At 43.5% G+C, this 22,425-nt stretch overlaps 1 protein-coding gene across 1 annotated transcript in view; it reads left to right on the top strand.

The window, feature by feature from the left end:
• STPG1 (sperm tail PG-rich repeat containing 1) overlaps positions 1 to 20,773 on the top strand; it is a 94,085-nt gene extending 73,312 nt beyond the window's left edge. The window contains exon 7 of the mRNA XM_044288104.1: positions 20,618 to 20,773. Within this exon, the coding sequence (XP_044144039.1) occupies positions 20,618 to 20,691 (74 nt within the window). The 3' untranslated portion in view covers positions 20,692 to 20,773. The remainder of the gene's footprint in view (positions 1 to 20,617) is intronic.
• The last annotated feature ends 1,652 nt before the right edge of the window (positions 20,774 to 22,425 follow it).

The following is a 22,425-nucleotide window of genomic DNA, read 5'->3' as shown; positions in this document are numbered from 1 at the left end:
CATTTTGTACTCCCTGTCTCTCGCATGTACAATACAGCAGAACCAACACTAAACGGGGGGAGGAAACAACAGCACAAAACGCATATGCAAGTTATCCCTGCTTCCTGTTGTTGGAGAAAAAAACTAAATCAAACAAAAAGAGACAGGTGAAGTTATGTCCATTTTTCCAGAGAGAAAAAAAAAGAGACAGAAACAGGATGGCGTAAATCCAGGCTACAACAGAGCGCGTACTAGAGCCAACGGGACAAAAACCACAACCCCGTTGTCCCTGCTTCTTTTGAATGATTTTGAGTGATAGAGCCGGAGAAAAAGGGGACAAAAAAAAAGGGGAGGTACACCAATTAAATATTCGACATCAGTCCGCCGTTAGGCTCAGAGTCCAAGTCCCGGAAACTAAGAGTGAGATATTGAGGTATTACTGGGGTTTAGTCCTATGGAAAGAGAATAATAATTTTTCTTCAGAGGGTTAGAGGGTTAGTCCAGGGGTTATATCGATCAGGCAGGGGGTGTCCACCGTAATGTTAGTGAATGTTAATAAAACCGGAGCAGTAATATTAATAGAGCAGTAATGTTAGTGAGACCGGTACAGACCCCAGTAATGCACCATCGACCGGTTGTTTTCACTCCATCCAGCTTCTCTTCCCCTTTACCTTCTTTTTAACTTCTCATCCACCCTCACTTATTACTTACTTACTTACATTAATAGTATGCCTCTGCACAACCACTTTAATTAATTTTGCTTTCTTGTATAGCACTAAGATATTCTGCAGCACTTTATTACAGATATTATCATCACCTGCTTTCCCCAATGGAGCTCACAATCTAACTTACTTATCAACATGTCTTTGGAGTGTGAGAGGAAACCATATTATCTGGAGAAAACTCAAATTGGCAAATTAGTAGGAGAACATAAAAACGCTGTGCAAATGTTGTCTTTGGTGTTAGATTAAAACCTAGGACCCCCCTGTGCTTCAAGGCACCAATGGTATCCCCTGAGCCTATGTGTATGAAAAAGATTTCTCATAATCAGAAAAGACTATCTTGCTGACTGTTGCGATAAATGTTTTCATTCACTGAAAAAAGTTGCATTGTGTTTTAGTGAACACGTTATCATAAAGCCATTATCATAGCTGTGTTACTGAATGCATACATTGCTGCAAGATAATGAGTAGATACAGCAAATGCATTTTATATCCGTAATGCAAATTAAAACCATGTTACTGAAGACATTACTTTATTAAAGGGAACCTGTCACCAGTTTTATGGTGTCCTAACTAAGGGCAACATAAATAAGTGACAGATTCGCTTAGCAAAATGCTGGGTCACTTTCTTTAATTGACCCAATCAATCTGCCAACATCTTGTATTGAAAAGCTCCAGCTGATAATGATGAGTCCTGAATATTCATGAGCTCCTGACTCTCCCGCCCACCTGCTGCTGAATGACAGTTTGTTTCCATATGAATCAGCAGCAGGTGGGCAGGGGAGTGGCTATAGCTCTGAATTAAATATACGCTGGACTCAATGACCTCACGCCGGACTCAAATCAGCTCATTAGCATGTGGCATGCGGCATCTTTGTGTGTATATTATGAGGTAACCATCTGTCACACCAGTAAGTGAATACATCTAAGGCACTTTTTAGTAGTTAATGATTTGTATATAATTAGTTAGATTATAATCAAATATCCACATGACAGGTTCCCTTTAAAACATGTAGTTCAAAGATGTTTCACTGCAAAAAAAATTTTTCATTTTATATTTTGTTTTCAAGTAATTTTTTGAAAATAAACACTGAAATAGGTGTAGGGGATGTATTTTTTTTACTGGCTTTGTGGTTATTTTCTTCTGCATAAGAGCTTATTCCTTAACACCTGTTCAAACGAGGCCTTTCATCCTTTTTGGGTGCGTCTTATTTTAAAAACGACAGGAATTTTTTTAAATAAAAAGCTCAAAGTATGGACAAATCATTGGTGTCCAATAGCATGTTATGTAAGGCCACGGCCCTGAAACCGCACCCAGTCTATACCCTTGTAAACTTGGCTGGTAATTTTTGTTGGAAAAGGTAGCAACCACAGATATGCTGAACAGACCATCCTGCCTTTTATAGAAAAGTCCTATGCTTGTCTGTAAAACGGACAAGAATAGGACATGTTCTATTTATTTATTTTTTTCCGGGCGCAACGAAATTAACATACGGATGTGGACAGCACACATATTGAAGTGAATGGGTCCGCAGCCGTCCCACACAAAATGCAGATCGGATGTGGAAAAAAAAATGTTTGTGTGCATGAGCCCTAAAGAAAATAAAACTGTTCTGGATCTTTAAATAGGGTGCCACTTCAGGAATTTATTTTGTAAAAACAAGTGTTTTTATTATGCAAGTATTATATATAGAGAGTAGCGAAGTTTTGAAAAATTCAATTCAGCTGCTTCGCCAAACTTCGACAAGAAATTCGATTTGTTATGAATTACTTCATCATGAATCGCTTTCCATTGTATGGAGCAGGCGCAATGATGGGGAATGGCAATTCCGCTGCCCCTCGTCATTTAACCCCCGAGGTGCCGCAATGATGATCGCGCATCTGTGACTCGCATTCAGCTTTTCAGGGGTTAAAAAAATATAATACTCCCCTCATCCACTTGCTCGCAGAGAGGCCATCCACTCCTGTCTTGATTGAAGAACACCGCCAAAGGACCTGCGGCAAGTGTGATGTCACCACATGGATGAGTTTAGTTTTTTTTTTGTTTTGTTTTTTCAGCCACCATTTTAGGAAAAATTGATTCGTTACCATGAAGCATGAGGAAACTCGGCTTTGTGAGAAATCAAATATTTTCTGAAACTTGGATCAAAGTCCACTTCGGATACTTCAATGCACTCAACATTATTAAAAAAAAAAAATATATATATATATATATATATACATGTCACTAGGAGAACATGTTGGAATTTTTCCAATTTTATTGAAGCTGGCTGGACTTTGTAAATATCCTCTGACATGGATCTTTCTGATAAAAAAAATCCTTTCAGAGCATTGCTTTGCATTTTAGTAAAGAGGATTGAAAAATCTGTATGATCTAGCAGTTGTTCCAGGAAGCTAGTTTCAAATAAAGGGTTGGTATCTGTATCTATATCTATTAACTCTCACGTGAGGTCATGACTCAGTAGTCACTTTAAGGCCTCTTTCACACTACCGTTTTTTTTTTCCGTTTTGCGGTCCGTTTTTTGCGTTCCGTATACGGTCCGTATACGGAACCATTCATTTCAATGGTTCCGCAAAAAAACGGAATGTGTTCCGTATGCATTCCGTTTCCGTATTTCCGTTTTTCCGTTCCGTTGAAAAGATAGAACATGTCCTATATTTGGCCGCAAATCACAGTCCGTGGCTCCATTCAAGTCAATGGGTCCGCAAAAAAAACGGAACACATACGGAAATGCATCCGTATGTCTTCCGTATCCGTTCCGTTTTTTGCGGAACCATCAATTGAAAATGTTATGCCCAGCCCAATTTTTTCTATGTAATTACTGTATACTGTATATGCCATACGGAAAAACGGAACGGAACGGAAACGGAACCACAACGGAAGCAAAAAAACGGAACAACGGATCCGTGAAAAACGGAACGCAAAACACTGAATTCAACATACTGTAGTGTGAAAGAGGCCTAAGGCTGAGTTCACACGAGCGTGACAGATTTGGTCCGGATGCGTTCAGGGTGCGTTCAGTTAAACTCGCACCATTTTGCAAGCAAGTTCAGTCAGTTTTGGCTGCAATTGCGTTTAGTTGTTCAGTTTTTTCCGCGCGGGTGCAATGCGTTTGGATGCTTTTTTCACGCGCATGATAAAAAACTGAAGGTTTACAAACAACATCTCCTAGCAACCATCAGTGAAAAACGCATCGCACCCGCACTTGCTTGCAGATGCAATGCGTTATTAACGCAGCCCCATTCACTTCTATGGAGCCAGGGCTGCGTGAAAAACGCAGAATATAGAACATGCTGCGATTTTAAAGCATTGCAGAAGTGATGCATGAAAAAAAATGCTCATGTACACGGACCCATTGAAATGAATGGGTCAGGATTCAGTGCGGGTGCTATGCGTTCACCTACTGCCTGAGCGGATCCGTTCAGACTTTCAATGTAAAGTCAATGGGGGACGGATCCGCTTGAAGATTGAGCCATATGGTGTCATCTTCAAGCGGATCCGTTCCCATTGACTTACATTGTAAGTCTGAACGGATCCGCTCGCCTCCGCACGGCCAGGCGGATAGCTGAACGCTGCAAGCAGCGTTCAGCTGTCCGCCTGGCCATGCGGAGGCGAGCGGAGCGGAGGCTGAACGCCGCCAGACTGATGCAGTCTGAGCGGATCCGCTCCATTCAGACTGCATCAGGGCTGGACGGAGGCGTACGGGTCCGCTCGTGAGCTCCTTCAAACGGAGCTCACGAGCGGACCGACGAACGCTAGTGTGAAAGGAGCCATAATCATTACTTCCTTGCTGGTTCCTCCACTTTGTGATTATCCGTACATTTTTAATTGGATCTGTGATTTTATCCTTGCTTTATAAACCGCAGCTTAAATTGCTGCTATATATGTGCGCTTTCTGCTGCTAATAGTTGTCTTAATCTTTTCAAAGCGATTATATCCTGGACTAAAAAATTTAACAAATTTAACACAAACCTTTTAAGGTAAAACAGTTTGGAAGATAATATATATATAAACATAAAAATAAAAACATATATGTCTGTATAAAATCTAAAAATATATATAAAAAGTTTGGGACTCAAATCCCTGATGCAATAATCCTATTAAATATATGCATATTCAAAATGCTCTATACACTAGGAACAATTATATCCGAATGAAGACGTAAATAATTCGTCATGGAATTAGAATTTTTTGAGTTTTTATTTCATATTATACTTAGTCCCACTACCTGTACGGGACCCTCCATCCGGAATACGTGAGTGCCTTGAACGCCCACTGTGGCCTTTGATCGCGCTACCCAAGTCCATTTGCGCTGCTGTGCATTTTTATCTAGCATTTGAAATAATAAATAGTGCATTTTAATAATGAAATAGTATATTCGCTGCTATTTAGGACTATTGGTGATTTTTATGATTGTATCGTTATATTTATTATTTATTCTACAGATACTGGTTTATGAATGTTTTAACAAATAAATGTATGGCTTAATATCTTGAGGTGTGCCCAGTCTTCCATATATTGCTTTTATATTTCCTTGCGTAGTGGGGTGTTACTACTCAAACACGGGCACCCCGTTTTGGTGGTCTCTCAAACCTGTGCGTCTGACTACCTTTGATCGATTTGGTATAATCACAGTTGTGGTACACTAAGGCCTCTTTCACACGGGCGTTGCGGGAAAATGTGTGGGTGCGTTGCAGGAACACGCACAATTTTTCCGCGCGAGTGCAAAACATTGTAATGCGTTTTGCACTCGCGTGAGAAAAATTGCGCGTGTTTGGTACCCAAACCCAAACTTCTTCACAGAAGTTTGGGCTTGGGATCGGTTTTCTGTAGATTGTATTATTTTCCCTTGCATACAGAATGCATAGTAAAATAGCGCTGGAGGGGTTAAAAAAATAATAATTTAACTCACCTTAGTCCACTTGATCGCGAAGTTGGCATCTCCTTCTGTCTTCATCTTAGCTGTGTGCAGTAACAGGACCTGTGGTGACATCACTCCGGTCATCATATGATCCATCACGTGATCTTTTACCATGGTGATGGATCATGTGATGACCGGAGTGACGTCACCACAGGTCCTGTTCCTCCACACAGCACAGAAGACAGAAGAGATGCCGGGCTGCGCGAGCAAGTGAATTAAGGTGAGTTAAATTATATTTTTTTTTATTTTTTAACCCCTCCAGCGCTATTGTACTATGCATTCTGTATTCAGAGTGCTATTATTTTCCCTTATAACCATGTTATAAGGGAAAATAATAATGATCGGGTCCCCATCGTCTCCTAGCAACGTGCGTGAAAATCACACCACATCCGCACTTGCTTGCGGATGCTTGTGATTTTCACGCAACCCCATTCATTTCTATGGGGCCTGCGTTACGTGAAAAACCCACAAAATACACTGAACGTATTTTGCGGTCCGCAAAAAATGGATCTTTAAAAAATACGGATGATGTCCATGTGCATTCCGTATTTTGCAGAATGGAACAGCTGGCCCCTAATAGAACAGTCCTATCCTTGTCCGTGATGCAGACAATAATAGGACATGTTCTATTTTTTTTTTGCGGAATGGACATTAGGAAACAGAATGCACAGGAAGTAACTTCCCTTTTTACTTTTTTGGGGCAGACCCATTGAAATGATTGGTTCCGCATATGGCTAGTAAAAAAAAAACAACTAATGAACACGGAATGAAAATACATTCATGTTCGTGAGCCCTAAGTCTGTGATTGCTTTTGATAGCAGAAAGTGATTTTGATGTTGCCTCTCTGTAGCGGGTAACAAGCAAAATCTGGTTGCCACGGCCCACGTTCTAGTAACATGTTATATAATAAATCATGACAAACTACAAAGGTGGGTAAAATCCTTTGTGTACAGTCTATGTATAAATATCTGAAGCTTTCCATTCTCAGTGACTCATAATAATGGTATATGTACAACATATTGTACAGTGTAATGTTGTGAACAAAATCTGTCCCTCCAGCATTCTTTCCCCCATGTACAAGTTTTTGATTGCTAAGATTTCACAACAAAGGAAAACATTTAGGGGACCATTTATTAAGACTGGCGTTTTAGACACCGGTCTTAATAAAGCACTAAACTGGTGGTGCCTCTCCATAAGGCCTCATGCACACGACAGTTTATTTTCACGGTCCGCAAAAACGGGGTCCGTAGGTTCGTGATCCGTGACCGTTTTTTCGTCCGTGGGTCTTCCTTGATTTTTGGAGGATCTACGGACATGAAAAAAAAGTCGTTTTGGTGTCCGCCTGGCCGTGTGGAGCCAAACGGATCCGTCCTGAATTACAATGCAAGTCAATAGGGACGGATACGTTTGACGTTGACACAATATGGTGCAATTGCAAACGGATCCGTCCCCATTGACTTTCAATGTAAAGTCAGGAGTCCCTTTACTTTCACACTTGCGTTCATATAATGCAGACGGTGGCTCCGTTCAGAGCGGATCCGTCTGCATTATATTGTTAAAACATTCCTAAGTGTGAAAGTAGCCTCAGACGGATCCGTCCAGACTTTACATTGAAAGTCAATGGGGGACGGATCCGTTTGAAAATTGAGCCACAGTGTGTCATCTTCAAACGGATCCGTCCCCATTGACTTACATTGTAAGTCTGGACGGATCCGCTTGCCTCCGCACGGCCAGGCGGACACCCGAACATAACTTGAAGCGTCCCCATCACCATGGGAACGCCTCTATGTTAGAATATACTGTCGGATATGAGCTACATCGTGAAACTCAGATCCGACGGTATATTCTAACACAGAGGCGTTCCCATGGTGATGGGGACGCTTCAGGTTAGAATATACTGAAAAACTGTGTACACTGCCCCCTGCTGCCTGGCAGCACCCGATCTCTTACAGGGGGCCGTGATCAGCACAATTAACTCCTCAGGTGCCGCACCTGAAAGGGTTAACTGTACTATCATATCCCCCTGTAAGAGATCAGGGCTGCCAGGCAGCAGGGGGCAGACCCCCCCCCTCCCCAGTTTGAATATCATTTAGGCCAGTGCGCCCCCCCCTCCCTCCCTCTATAAATCGTTGGTGGCACAGTCTGCGCCCCCCATCGCCCCCCCCCCCTCCCTCCCTCTATTGTAATAAATCGTTGGTGGCGTTGGTGCGCCCCCCATCGCCCCCCCCCTCCCTCTTTAGCAGTAACAACATTGGTGGCAAGTGTGCGGCCTCCCATCCCCCCCGATCATTGGTGGCAGCGGAGTTCCGATTGGAGTCCCAGTTTAATCGCTGGGGCTCCGATCGGTAACCATGGCAACCAGGAAGCTACTGCAGCCCTGGTTGCCATGGTTACTTAGCAATAGTACAATAGTAGAAGATTCATACTTACCTGCTTGCTGCTGCGATGTCTGTGACCGGCCGGGAGCTCCTACTACTGGTAAGTGACAGTTCATTTAGCAATGCGCCGCACAGACCTGTCACTTACCAGTAGGTGGAGCTCCCGGCCGGACACGAACATCGGAGCAGCAAGCAGGTAACTATGAATCTTCTACTATTGTACTATTGCTAAGTAACCATGGCAACGAGGACTGCAGTAGCGTCCTGGTTGCCATGGTTATCGATCGGAGCCCCAGTGATTAAACTGGGACTCCGATCGGAACTCCGCTGCCACCAATGATCGGGGGGGGGGGGGGGAGATGGGAGGCCACCAATGTTGTTACTGCTATAGAGGGAGGGGGGCCGATGGGGGGCGCACACTGTGCCACCAACGATTTATTACAATAGAGGGAGGGAGGGGGGGCCGATGGGGGGCGCACACTGTGCCACCAACGATTTATTACAATAGAGGGAGGGAGGGGGGGCCGATGGGGGGGCGCACACTGTGCCACCAATGATTTATTACAATAGAGGGAGGGAGGGGGGGGGGCGATGGGGGGCGCACACTGTGCCACCAACGATTTATTACAATAGAGGGAGGGAGGGGGGGCGATGGGGGGCGCACACTGTGCCACCAACGATTTATTACAATAGAGGGAGGAAGGGGGAGCGATGGGGGGCGCACACTGTGCCACCAACGATTTATTACAATAGAGGGAGGAAGGGGGGGCCCGATGGGGGGTGCACACTGGCCACCAACGATTTATTACAATAGAGGGAGGGAGGGGGGGGCGCACTGGCCACCAATGATATTCAAACTGGGGAGGGGGGGGTCTGCCCCCTGCTGCCTGGCAGCCCTGATCTCTTACAGGGGGATATGATAGTACAATTAACCCCTTAATTGGGGTTAATTGTGCTGATCACGGCCCCCTGTAAGAGATCGGGTGCTGCCAGGCAGCAGGGGGCAGTCTTGTACACAGTTTGTAGTGTATTCTAACTAGAAGCGTCCCCATCACCATGGGAACGCCTCTGTGTTAGAATATACTTTCGGATATGAGTTTTCACGAAGTGAAAACTTACATCTGAAAAAGCTTTTATGCAGACGGATCTTCGGATCCGTCTGTATGAAAGCAACCTACGGCCACGGATCATGGACACGGATGCCAATCTTGTGTGCATCCGTGTTCTTTCAGGTCATATTTTTTTGACGGACAGGATACACGGATCACGGCCTCGGCTGCAAAACGGTGCATTTTCCGATTTTTCCACGGACCCATTGAAAGTCAATGAGTCAGCGAAAAGAAAACGGCACAACGGCCACGGATGCACACAACGGTCGTGTGCATGAGGCCTATCTTCGGCACAACCAGCACCAGTTCTAAATGTTAGACAGATTCCTAGCTTCCTAAACAGGTGAAGAAAATGGTAAATGAAATGGGCCCGTCCCTGCCCGTGCCACGCCCACAATTTTAGACTTGGCATGAGCGGGTAATATACCTAATTTAGGCGTATTTCAGCATAGTAAATGACCCCCTTAGGATGGCTCACAAACATTAGGGCTTATTTATCGAGTGTTAAAAAAAAGTTGCAAAAATTGACTAGATTTTTCCTATGCATTCAAGAATTGTGATTATATGACTGCAGGATGGACTGCTTATATGGTTTTTGTAGTATTTAACCATAGAGATACATAGTTCTGCATATGGACTGTATACTTTATAATGTTAAGATATATTTTCGCACTTTCTTAGCCTATAAGGAAAATGTTTGTCATGGTTGGGTGCTACTTCCCACACCATGATATACAATGTTGTCATGTTGATCTAGTGGATGCTGTGAGTGTGATAATTAAAGAAGGATGTCAACTCCTGCAGTTGAACCCCTTAGGTGCCGCAGTCAGTAGCTTTAAGTGGCTAGACCAAAGGAGGGAGTGGGGGCTTCTGTTTCACCATCAAACCTGCCCCAGTGACACGATTGCAGCATGCCGATGGTTGTATGGGCTAAAAAGGGTCCTGTCAGTATAACACTGATGGGCATAATACACTGCACCACAGATATATTGTCGTGTCTTATAGAAGAAATCAAGACCTCTAGTGTTTAAATACAATAGTGGGACTGATAAAACATAAAACAATGTAAGCAAAATGTTTAAAGAAAAATAACTTAAAAGATACAGATAATTGTTATGACTACATCTGCAATGTAACTATAAATGCCAGAATTGCTGTTTCTTGGTAATCCAAAAATTAGAATAAAAAGTGATCAAAAAGTTATACCTACTGTGGCAGTGGAGCTGCCAGAGGGCCATATGACGGCCATTGAAATGGTGTATCTCACCCAGAGGAGCCTGGGTGAGAACAGGAAAGGCTGGGAAAATAGTTTTTTCCCACTGTCTGCAGCAGCTAGGCTGGTAATGAAGGTAATTAGCAGCCAGCTGAGGAGCTCAGGTAAATGTAGGCTAAGCTCCTCAATCAGTGCTCCCTGTCTGGGAAAGGAACAGGCTGCGCCAAGGCCTGCGGGAGCCGGGAACCGGGAACCTCTGACCCTGTGTGGGGTAAGCACTGCGGTGTTTTGGGGAGCTGGGTGGTAGACCCAGATCCTGAGAGAGGGAAAATACTGTATAGTCAGTGGCAGCCGAGGATTTATGTTTATGCTTTATGTTTTGGTCTGCTGTAAAAAGTGATAATAAAGCTGGCCGTGGCCAGTTTGCACCCAAATCTGCAGTGTTGGAGTGACTTCTTGGGCTGTGCCAACCGTCTAAGCGGAGAAGACGGCGATCCTGGAAAGCTAAGTGACCCCGAGTTGTCACAAATGTGGAGGTATGCTATGGCATGAAAATGGCACGTGAAGCTGGGTGCTGCAGAGCTTAAAGGGCCAGAAGCCTGTTGTGGAAAAGCTGTGTTTGCAAGAAATTGCTGTGTTGGAGCTTTAAGGGTTTAGAAGCCTAGTTTAGACTGTGATCTCTCATGATGAGACTGTGATATCTGCAGTGCAAAAGGAATGTGACTGAGATTGTCTCTAGAAAGTGAGAGAGACACCTGGAGGCTGTGGTCTCTGATAAAGTGGACTTGCTTGCTGAAAAGTCCGTTACCATGGGTCTCATGGAAGAATATGTCAGATGGTTGTGGCAGATAAAACAGCAGGAAAACCTGGCCACACAGATGGGATGTACCCAAGCTGAAATGGTGCAGTTTGATGCATAGCGGGAGGCTATGGAGGTGCAACTGCAGTTGGCCCTGGAGAGAAAGTCTTTAACGCTGAATGGACACGTTGTAAAGGTCCAAGGTGTTGGTGATGTGTCGAGAATTCCAGAGAAAAAGGTGGTGTGCCGTTGCTAAGGGCAACCAACGGGAGCAAAGTGAGATGGAGAGCGGCTCTGCTCTTAGCAGTTCATATGTTCCCTGCAAATGTGTACAGAGTCCTAGAGAAGACGTGTGGAGTTGTCATAATGCCATTGCTAGGAGCAACCAACCACTACAGCATGCAGCTGTCCAGAACCAGAGGTAGGGCTGCTGGAGATGCCGTCAAGTGGGAAAGTGAGCACCGGATTGTCCTTTGGTCAGGAGGCCAGAGGAATTGCAGAGCAAGACATGCAAATTGTTGGTTGGTGGAATCCCACTATTGGTGGAGCTGGATTGTCGCCAAAGAGTGTCACAGGTACTTCCAGAGGTACTGATGTTCCTCAAACGGGTCCAGAAACTGGTAAGACTGTATTTCTTACTTTTGTGGCTGATTATGGAATTGTTCAACATGAACTGTTAGGCCTCTTTCACACGGGCGAGATTTCAGTGCGGGTGCAATGCATGAGTTGAACGCATTGCACCAGCACTGAATCCGGACCCATTCATTTCTATGGGGCTGTGCACATGAGCGGTGATTTTCACACATCACTTGTGCGTTGAGTGAAAATCGCAGCATGCTCTACTTTGTGCGTTTTTCACGCAACGTAGGCCCCATAGAAGTGAATGGGGCTGCGTGAAATCGCAAGCAAGTGCAGATGCGGTGCAATTTTCACGCACGGTTGCTAGGAGACGATCGGGATGGGGATCTGATCATTATTATTTTCCCTTATAACATGGTTATAAGGGAACATAATAACATTCTTAATACAGAATGCTTAGTAAAATAGGCTGGAGGGGTTAAAAAAAAAAGTAAAATAATTTTACTCACCTTAATCCACTTGTTCGCGCAGCCCGGCTTCTCTTCTGTCTTCTTCTTTGCTGTGCAGTAGGAAAAAGACCTGTGGTGACGTCACTGTGCTCATCACATGGTCCGTAACATGCTTCATCACCATGGTGATGGATCATGTGATGGACCATGTGCTGAGCTTAGTGATGTCATCAAAGGTCCTTTACCCAGGTCCTGAAGAAAGAAGAGAAGCCGGGCTGCGCGAACAAGTGGATTAAGGTGAGTTAAGTTGTTATAATTTTTTTTTTTAACCCCTCCAGCCCTATTGTACTAAGCATTCTGTATTAAGAATGCTATTATTTTCCCCTATAACCATGTTATAAGGGAAAATAATACAATCTACATAACGCCTAACCCAAACCTGAACTGCCGCGAAGAAGTTCGGGTTTGGGTACCAAACATGCAGATTTTTCTCACGCGCGTGCAAAACGGATTAAAATGTTTTGCACTTACACGGAAAAATTGCAAATTTTTCCACGACGCACCCGCATCTTATCCGGCCCAAAACCATGACGCCCGTGTGAAAGAGGCCTTAAAGTGTGCTGAGCTTAAGGTGGAGTTCATACTGGACAGAGACTTCCCATATATCTGGCAGTTGTGGAAGGGAGACAAGGTCCTGCAGAGCCTGCTGTTCCACTACCTAAAAAGGACAAGCCAGAGGACTCTCAGCTAAAAGTCCATGAGGTTATGGCGTATGGAATCTCACTATCGGACATTGTGACCAGACAAAAATGCAACCAGAGAAGTTGCTAGGAAAGAGTCCTGAGCGTTGGGAGTCCATGCTGGTTTCTGTTGAGATTGTGCAACATGGACTTAAAAAGTCTAATGGACTCATGGAAAACGGGTTAAATGAGAAGGAGTCTGATGGAAAAGAAACACAACTGTTACGTGAGAACAGTAATGTGATGTTACATACCATGTCTAACCTGCCTTTGCTTAAGGAAAGATTCACAAAACCTGATCAGGTAAAAGCAGTGTGTGAACTGGCAGGTAAGCCGGCTGAGATGTCTCCCTCACAGGTGTCTGCAGGAGAGAAAGTCACTGCTTTACCTGACTTGTTAGTTACAAGAGGGAACTGTGGGATGGCTAAACTCAGGGATCCAATGCTAACCCGTCTAAGACGTAGCAGGATAGTAAAACCTGAGACTGGTAAAATGATAAATGTTCGGGACAATTATGCAGATACTACGGACTATCCGGGGGGTCCTCACTGAGGGTGAGTACCTGGTGAAAACTGAGGCTGATGATCTTGGTAATGCAAAAGTGCTCGTACATGAGGGAATGTTGGGCCGTAATTTTCCTTTGTTCTATGATTTAGGGGGAAGTGGAAACACTTCTGCAGTCAGTGTTAAATCTCCTGCAGAACTGGTACCTAGCCCTTTAAATGAAGTGACCATTAGAAATAATGGTACTGATAAGGTGCAATGTGATTGTACCAAGTTTGCAGAATGAAAATGTGATGTCATGTGAAATATGTGATGATGATGACATGCTTTTGCTGTTGCAGGTTGTGGACAGGGGAGAAGTGCCCCCTGTAGGCAAAAATATAAATGATGTAGAAATGCTTATAAATGTTGAGGGCACACAGCTGAGGGAACCCACTGTGATAAATGTGCGGGAAAGTGGGGCATGGCTAGCGTATGTACCACGCGTACCAGAGGAGAGTGTGCAGTCTCTCCAGGGTTCTATGTTTAATAAGGAAATGTCCAATGTGCACCCCTCGAGGTCAGGGCTGATAATGACATGAGTGTTATATGTGATGTATGTGCTGTGATTGATAGCAGCTCAGAGAGTGAGGTGGCCATGTCAGTTTCCAGTAAAACTAAGGTGGTTGCTAGTGGCAACCAGGAATCAGGTGTACCTGACGAGATGAGTGTCAAGTCGGTGAGCTTGATGTGGAAAGAGAAAATATCTGGTAGTGACTGTATGCTGGAAGGGTGTACAGAACCAGTGGTGGATCATGGAGGGACCTTCTTGGAGGCCGCTGATAAGGTCACTGTGTGTGCAGCAGGTGTCAAAGCTGAAAAGAGCCCGGGTTCTTTGTTGTGTGATGGGGAGGTGTGTGATGCTGAACCCTATGGGCCAGATTTATTATTAGCTTAAGTCAGAATAATGGAGTGAAAAAATCGCAAATTTTTGCACAATCGCTTAAACTGCGCAAAAATTTGCGACTTTTATTGGCTCTGCACTATGCTCGCCAGTTTTCTGAAATTGGGCTTGTTTTCTTATGTAAATGGTGTATCTCACCCAGAGGAGCCTGGGTGAGAACAGGAAAGGCTGGGAAAATAGTTTTTTCCCGTCTGTCTGCAGCAGCTAGGCTGGTACTGAAGGTAATTAGCAGCCAGCTGAGGAGCTCAGGTAAATGTGGCTATGCTCCTCAATCAGGGCTCCTAGTCTGGGGAAGGAGCAGGCTGCACCAAGGCCTGTGGGAGCCGGGACCCTCTAACCCTGTGTGGGGTAAGCACTGCTGTGTTTTGGGGAGCTGGGTGGAGCTGGCAAATTGCGGAACGCACACAGACGCCATCCGTGTTTTGCGGATCCGCAATTTGCGTACTGCAAAACACACAACGGCCGTGTGCATGAGGCATAACCCATATAAACCATATATCAAAATGATCATTATGGAAAGGGGTGATAATTAAAAAATATATTTTAGTTACATGTTGTGCTATTTACAAAAACCATTGAAATTAAAATTTTTCTGCAATTTTTAACATTATCCTGGTTTAAAAAAAAATTAAAACATAAAAATTCTTAAAGGCTATGTACACCTTCGGAGGCATTATTTTATGATTGCATGTTACTTATTTTTGGCTAAAAATCACTTTTATTTTCACTGGTACTTTCACTTTGTGAAACTTCTAACTACTGATGGGTCATAAACTCTTATCTAAACCACATTCTTATCAGTAAGATAAGAACTAAGCTATGAAGAGTGTTTAAAAGGTCAGAGAGCAGAGATAAGGAGCCCATCAGCTCCTCGACTGACGCAAAAGACAGAATATCCACAGGCTGCTAAGAGCATCTCAGTTATGTACAGAAAAAAGGATTCTATATTTGTAATATAGACCAATTCAAAAAATTTATTTTTAGTTCAAAATGAGTATACTGCAATAATATAAAAAAAAATGCGTACATAGCATTTAACCAGCTTAGCTCCCCTAGCTTAAACCCCCTTAATGATCAGACCACTTTTTACAATTCTGCACTACACTACTTTCACGGTTTATTGCTCAGTCATACAACTTACCACCCAAATGAATTTTACCTCCTTTTCGTCTCACTAATAGAGCTTTCATTTGGTGGTATTTCATTGCTGCTGACATTTTAACTTTTTTTGATATTAATCAAAATTGACCAAAATTTTTGCAAAAAAACGACATTTTTCACTTTCTGTTGTAAAATTTTTCAATTAAAACTACATTTCTATATACATTTTTCTCTAAATTTATTGTTCTACATGTCTTTGATAAAAAAAAATGCAATAAGTGTATATTTATTGGTTTGGGTAAAAGTTATAACGTTTACAAACTATGGTGCAAAAATTTTAATTTACGCACTTTGACTTTCTGAGCACCTGTCATGTTTCCTGAGGTTCTACAATGCCCAGACAGTAGAAACACCCCACAAATGACCCTATTTCAGAAAGTAGACACCATAAGGTATTCACTGATTGGCATAGTGAGTTCATGGAAGTTTTTATTTTTTGTCACAAGTTAGCAGAAAATGTTTTTTTTTTTTTCTTACAAAGTCTAATATTGCACTAACTTGTGACAAAAAATAAAATTTTACATGAACTCACCATACCCCTCACCGAATACCTTGGGGTGTCTTCTTTCCAAAATGGGGTCACTTGTGGGGTATTTATAATGCCCTGGCATTTTAGGGGACCTAAATCGTGAGAAGTAGTTTCGAATCCAAATGCGTAAAAAATGCCCTGTGAAATCCTAAAGGTGCTCTTTAGAATTTGGGCCCCTTTGCGCACCTAGGCTGCAAAAAAGTGTCACATATGTGGTATCGCCGTACTCAGAAGAAGTAGGGCAATGTGTTTTGGGGTGTATTTTTACATATACCCATGCTGGGTGAGATAAATATCTCTGTAAAAGACAACTTTTCCCTTTTTTTTTTTTTTTTTTTTTTTTTTTTTTTTATACAAAGTTGTCATTTTACAGAGATATTTCTCTCACCCAGCATGGGTATATGTAAAAATACACCCCAAAACACATTGCCCTACTTCTCCTAAGTATGGCGATACCACATGTGTGACACTTTTTTGCAGCCTAGGTGCGCAAAGGGGCCCAAATTCCAATGAGTATCTTTTAGGAGGGCATTTTTAGGCATTTGGATTCCAGACTTCTCACGCTTTAGGGCCCCTAAAATGCCAGGGCAGTATAAATACCCCACATGTGACCCCATTATGGAAAGAAGACACCCTAAGGTATTCCGTGAGGGGCATGGCGAGTTCATTGAAGTTTTATTTTGTGGCACAAGTTAGCGGAAATAGATTTTGTTTTTTATTTTTTTCTCACAAAGTTTCCCTTTCCGCTAACTTGTGACAAAAAGTTCAATCTTTCATGGCCTCAATATGCCCCTCAACGAATACCTTGGGGTGTCTACTTTCCGAAATGAGGTCATTTGTGGGGTGTGTTTACTGTTCTGGCATTTTGGGCGGGGCTAAATTGTGAGCAACCCTGTAAAGCCTAAAGGTACTCGTTGGAATTTCGGCCCCTTTACGCACCTAGGCTGCAAAAAAGTGTCACACATGTGGTATCGCCGTACTCAGGAGAAGTAGGGCAATGTGTTTTGGCGTGTATTTTTACATATACCCATGCTGGGTGAGAGAAATATCTCTGTAAATTGCCAACTTTGTATAATTATTTTTAAAAAGTTTTCATTTACAGAGATATTTCTCACACACAGTATGGATATATGTAAAAATACACCCCAAAACACATTGCCCTACTTCTCCTGAGTACGGCGATACCACATGTGTGACACTTTTCTGGAGCCTAGGTGCGCAAAGGGGCCCAAATTCCAATGAGTATCTTTTTAGGAGGGCATTTTTACGCATTTGGATTCCAGACCTCTCACGCTTTAGGGCCCTTAAAATGCCAGAGCACTATAAATACCCCATATGTGACCCCATTTTGGAAAGAAGACACCCCAAGGTATTCCGTGAGGGGCATGGTGAGTTCCTAGAATATATTTTTTTTTGCACAAGTTAGCGGAAAATGATTTTGTAAGAGAAAAAAAAAAAAAAAAAAACATTTTCCGGTAACTTGTGCCAAAAAAAACCCTTCAAAAGTGATTTTTATAGCGCCGCAGCGATTTTATGGTGTTTTTGCAGTAATCTGAAAAAAAAAATTCTGTCACTGCGGTGGGGCGGACTGAACGCAAGTGTGCGCACAAGATCAGGCGTGATCGGGCGAACACTGCGTTTTTTGTAGAGCCTATAGAACATGTCCTATTCTTGTCCGCAATTGGAGCCTTACAGGGGGGTGATCGGGGGTTAATAAAGGGTTAATAAGTGACAGGGGGGGTGTAGTGTAGTGTGGTGCCCGGTGCTACTTATTACAGAGCTGCCTGTGTCCTCTGGTGGTCAATCCAAGCAAAAGGGACCACCAGAGGACCAGGTAGCAGGTAATCAGACACTGTTAACAAAACAGCGTCTGATATACCTTTCAAGGGTTAAAAAAAAATCGCATCTACAGCCTGCCAGCGAATGATCGCCGCTGGCAGGCTTTAGATCAAATCGTTTACCTTCGGATCCTGTGAGCGCGCGTTCACAGGAAATCTCGTGTCTCGCGAGATGACGTGCCGGCGCGTCAAGGAGGAATAACCCGGCCGCCCGCAGGACGCAATCCTGCGTTATGCTGTCAGGTAGCGGTTAAATAAAAATTACATTAAATAAAGCCTAATGTGTCGCAAAAAAAGGCGTAAAAATTTATATCACCAAAGAGAAAAAAGTCATGACTTTCGAAGATGCATGTACAAAAAAAACGGACGATGAGCTTGGTCAGGAAGGTGGATAAATGGCCTAATCAGTAAGTGCTTAACAATTAAGTGTTTTTGAGCAAAAATAGCAAACAAAAAACAAAAAAAGTTGACTAAGGCTACTTTCACACTAGTGTTTTGGTTTTCCGTTTGTGAGATCCGTTCAGGGCTCTCAGAAGCGGTCCAAAATGGATTAGTTTTGCCCTAATGCATTCTGAATGGAAAAGAATCCGCTCAGAATGCAGCAGTTTGCCTCTGTTCAATCTCCATTCCGCGATGCCTGCAGCGTTTTGCTGTCCGCCTGACGAAGCGGAGACAAACGGATCTGTCCTGGCAGACAATGTAAGTCAATGGGGACGGATCCGTTTTCTCTGACACAATCTGGCACAATAAAAAACTGATCCGTCCCCCATTGACTCTCAATGGTGTTCAAGACGGATCCATCATGGCTATAGAAGACATAATACAACCAGATCCCTTCATTGCTGTTTTTTTCTTTTTCCCCATGAGATGGGAGTTGGGGACCCCCATTCTCGAAATGCAGGTGTAAGTCTGTGGTGGGAATAACCATTTAAGATCGCTGTGGGAGCCTGGCACTGACTGCCATCTAATTCCAGCTGTTTAATTACCTAGTGACTGCAGCATCTGGGAAGTTAGAGGGAGTGGGCTCTGTTACCATCAGCCACCCATGAATGCAGGTGTGAGGATGCTGATGCACTGCCATGGCAGCTGGAGGCCTAACAAAGATACCCAAGCCTACCATACCTATATGCCCATTAGCCTGTACCACAGGCAACCTAATAGACAGACTGCCAGTCCTACAGTGATGAGCTATAAAGGCATTATAAAAGTGATCAAGCAATCGCATTGTGACATCCCCGAGTGGTAATAAATAGTATATGGAAAAAAAAAGTTTTGTAAAAGTAACAAAAAAAACCTCACACGTATATGAAAGTCATGTCATTAAAAATCTCAACTTGTCTCACAAAAAACAAGCCCTTATACAGCAGAGTTGGTGGAAAAATAAAAGATATGGCTGTCTGAGTGCGACTTTTCAAAAATGAAAGAACTCCTAATTAGAAAATTAGGACAAATAAAATAAATCAGGTGAAGGCCAGATACTTTTTCACAGCACATATATACTGCCATAGTGCAGTACAGTCCTTGAAGAGTGTGCTTGCCTATTGCCTGAGGAGTGCTACGATAGTGCCATACAGCACTTATGTGCAGCCTACAGCGCTCCAGATAGTACATACAGTACTCAATTAATGCTTAAAGGGAGTCTGTCAGCAGATTTACCCCTTTTTAACAGTTGCCATACCGCTGTAGCCGCAACACAGATGATTAACACAGTACCTTTATATGCTTTGGTGGACTTTTAAATATGCCAAAACCGAACTTTGATGAGGGCTCGCAAGTGCCCAGGGCGGAGTCCACCGGGTTGGAGCCCAGGCAGCTCTGCCTCCTCCTCTGCCCGCCTATCTGTTTCCTCTTCCCCTCAGCGAGATCCAGCGCCGTCAGCAATGGGCATCGCAGTGCGCATGCCCCGGCCAAGGAAATAATCGCGTCGGCGCGGGATCTCGCTGAGGGGGAGAGAAAACAGATAGGCGGGCAGAGGAGGAGGCTGGGCGGGGATAAGAGCCGAAGAGGCAGAGCTGCCTGAGCTCCAACCCGGTGGACTCCGCCCTGGGCACTTGCGAGCCCTCATCAAAGTTTGTTTTTGGCATATTTAAAAGTCCACCAAAGCATATAAAGGTACTGTGTTAATCATCTGTGTTGCGGCTACAGCGGTATGGCAACTGTTAAAAAGGGGTAAATCTGCTGACAGACTCCCTTTAACATTGCTCAAATACATGGTGCACACTATGTTGCCCAATGTATACTGTGCCCAGTGGGCATACAGGGCCAACACAGAGCCATATTTTTCCCACAGTGTCAAAAAGTACATTAAAGAATGGCATACATTCCTACAGATCCTCCCTCACAGAGCAGCCATCATTTACTCATGTGTGAGCTCAACTCTTTGAAGAATGATGCTGCCTTTGTTGGCAGTATTCCCCAGGCTAGCAGTGTCTAGCTGGCTGCATGATGAGGCAAGAACACACTAAAAACAGTGAGTGGTCTGGTTGGTTGCAGTATTGGCATGGACTTCCAAATACTCTGCTTGTGTTCCCTTTCTACTTATTCCTTGTTTCTACAGTACAGTTGGGGTGGAAGTAGTATGGAGAATGTAGTACTTTTTCAGATTGTATGCTTCACTGGCATTTGCAGTCACCCTATGGACATAGAGGGACTTATAATAAAGCCCTTCCAACCTTCTGGCATTGACTGTGAGTTTGTGAGTACAATATGCAACTATCATTTATGTTTTTCTCTTCTCTTCTTTCAACTACAGGTGCTTATCGTCCTGAAGTCCCAGGAAAACAGTCCTTTCTTTACAACAGTGACAAGAAGTGGATTCCCGCATAGGCCACACACAAAGCTTATCTCTAATGAACTGCATCTAAAGAGCACCTCTGGGAAACTTTGCTTAAACTGACTCTTCTGTCATCTCCAAACTATCATGAATATAAATAGTACTGCACGTATTGTTGTGCCTGGTCTCAGAATTTGTGAGTACCAATTATCTTAAATTGGTTGCTCAAAACTTCAATTGGTTTCCTCAAACCATATTTTTGATGGCCAGATTTGTGCAAGTTTTTCTGTAGAACAAAATATAAACCCGATGGACCCATTTTACATCAAAATACCAGAAGCCATGATAGTGCCAGAAGTCAATATATGTTAATAGAAAGGCCAAAGAATTGTGAACCTACTTTTAGTTTATTTATTCTCACTTATACAGCTCTGACAGTCCACAGAGCTTTACAGACAGTCACACTGTGCCCAATGGCTCACAATCTAAGTTCCTTATCAGTATTTCTTTGGCGTGTAATAGGAAAACGGTGCACCTGGAGGAAACATGGGTAGAACATTACAGATATTGTCCTGGCTGGGATTCAAACCTAGGACCCCAGTGCTGCAAGACAAGCTGAAAACGAGAGTTGAGCGGACACCTGGATGTGCGGGTTCGGCCGAACTTCAGAAAAAAGTTTGAGTTTGGGACCCGAACTTGACCCCGAACCCCATTAAAGTCAATAGGGACCCGAACTTTTGAGCACTAAAATGGCTGTAAAAATGTCATGGAAAGGGTTAGAGGGCTGCAAATGGCATCACAATGTGGTTAAGAGCATGGCAAGTGCTCTGCAAAAAAATTTAGATAGGGAAATGACTTTAAATAACATAAAATACGTAAAAATAAATGATCTTAATCTAGGAGGATGAGGTCCATATGGAGTAGGAGGTTGAGGAGGCGGTGGATGTGGAAGCGGCGGTGGAGGAGGAGGTAGCCTACACTGCTTTTTGGTTTTAAATTTATTTAGATTTTTTTAAATTAGGGTACTCCCCAAAACATTGGGAAATATAACCTGTGATAACCCCTCCAGTTGTGCTAAACACACATTCAGACAATACACTGACTGCAGGGCAGGCCAGCACCTCCAAGGAGTAAAGGGCAAGCTCAGGCCATGTGCCCAATTTGGAGACCCAGAAGTTGCAGGGGCTGACCCCTGTCAGTCAGTTTGTGTAGGCGTGTGCATACTTACTGCCCCACCATGTCGCACTTCCCTGTGATGTTCACGATCCAATTTGATATCTGCTCTATCAACTTTCGATGTTTTTATATGCGCCTACCATGGTGATCACGGGTGGCGGGGAATCAGGGTTCCAAGCCGGAGAGGGAGCCTGAGAAAAGGATACCACATGCAAGGGAGGTGAATGAATTAAATTAAATGTAATCGAGCAGAAATGTGGGACCAAGTGTTAAAGCTTAAGCTTCCAAGTTAAGAAGGGGGCACGCGGCAATTACCCACTCCCGACTCAGGGAGGTAGTGACGATAAATAACAATACAGGACTCTTAAGATGCCCTGTTATTGGAATGATTATTAAAAATTTTAGGGAATGTCTTTTTTTTTTTTATATCTTTATTTTCATTATACAAAAAGAAACACATTCAAGCACAACAAATATTTAAATATCTCCAAAACACCAAATACAGTTCCATCTTACCCTAACCAATTATTTTATACTATTTTTCTCCCCATCTCCCATTCCCCCCTATCTTTTCCCTTTCCTTTCCATTTGCCCTCCCACCACCCTTATGG

Source organism: Bufo gargarizans, chromosome 3, assembly GCF_014858855.1.
Source record: "Bufo gargarizans isolate SCDJY-AF-19 chromosome 3, ASM1485885v1, whole genome shotgun sequence".
Lineage (NCBI taxonomy): Eukaryota > Metazoa > Chordata > Amphibia > Anura > Bufonidae > Bufo > Bufo gargarizans.
Note: the sequence above shows the minus strand (reverse complement) of the source record. Positions and strands in the feature narration are given on the sequence as shown.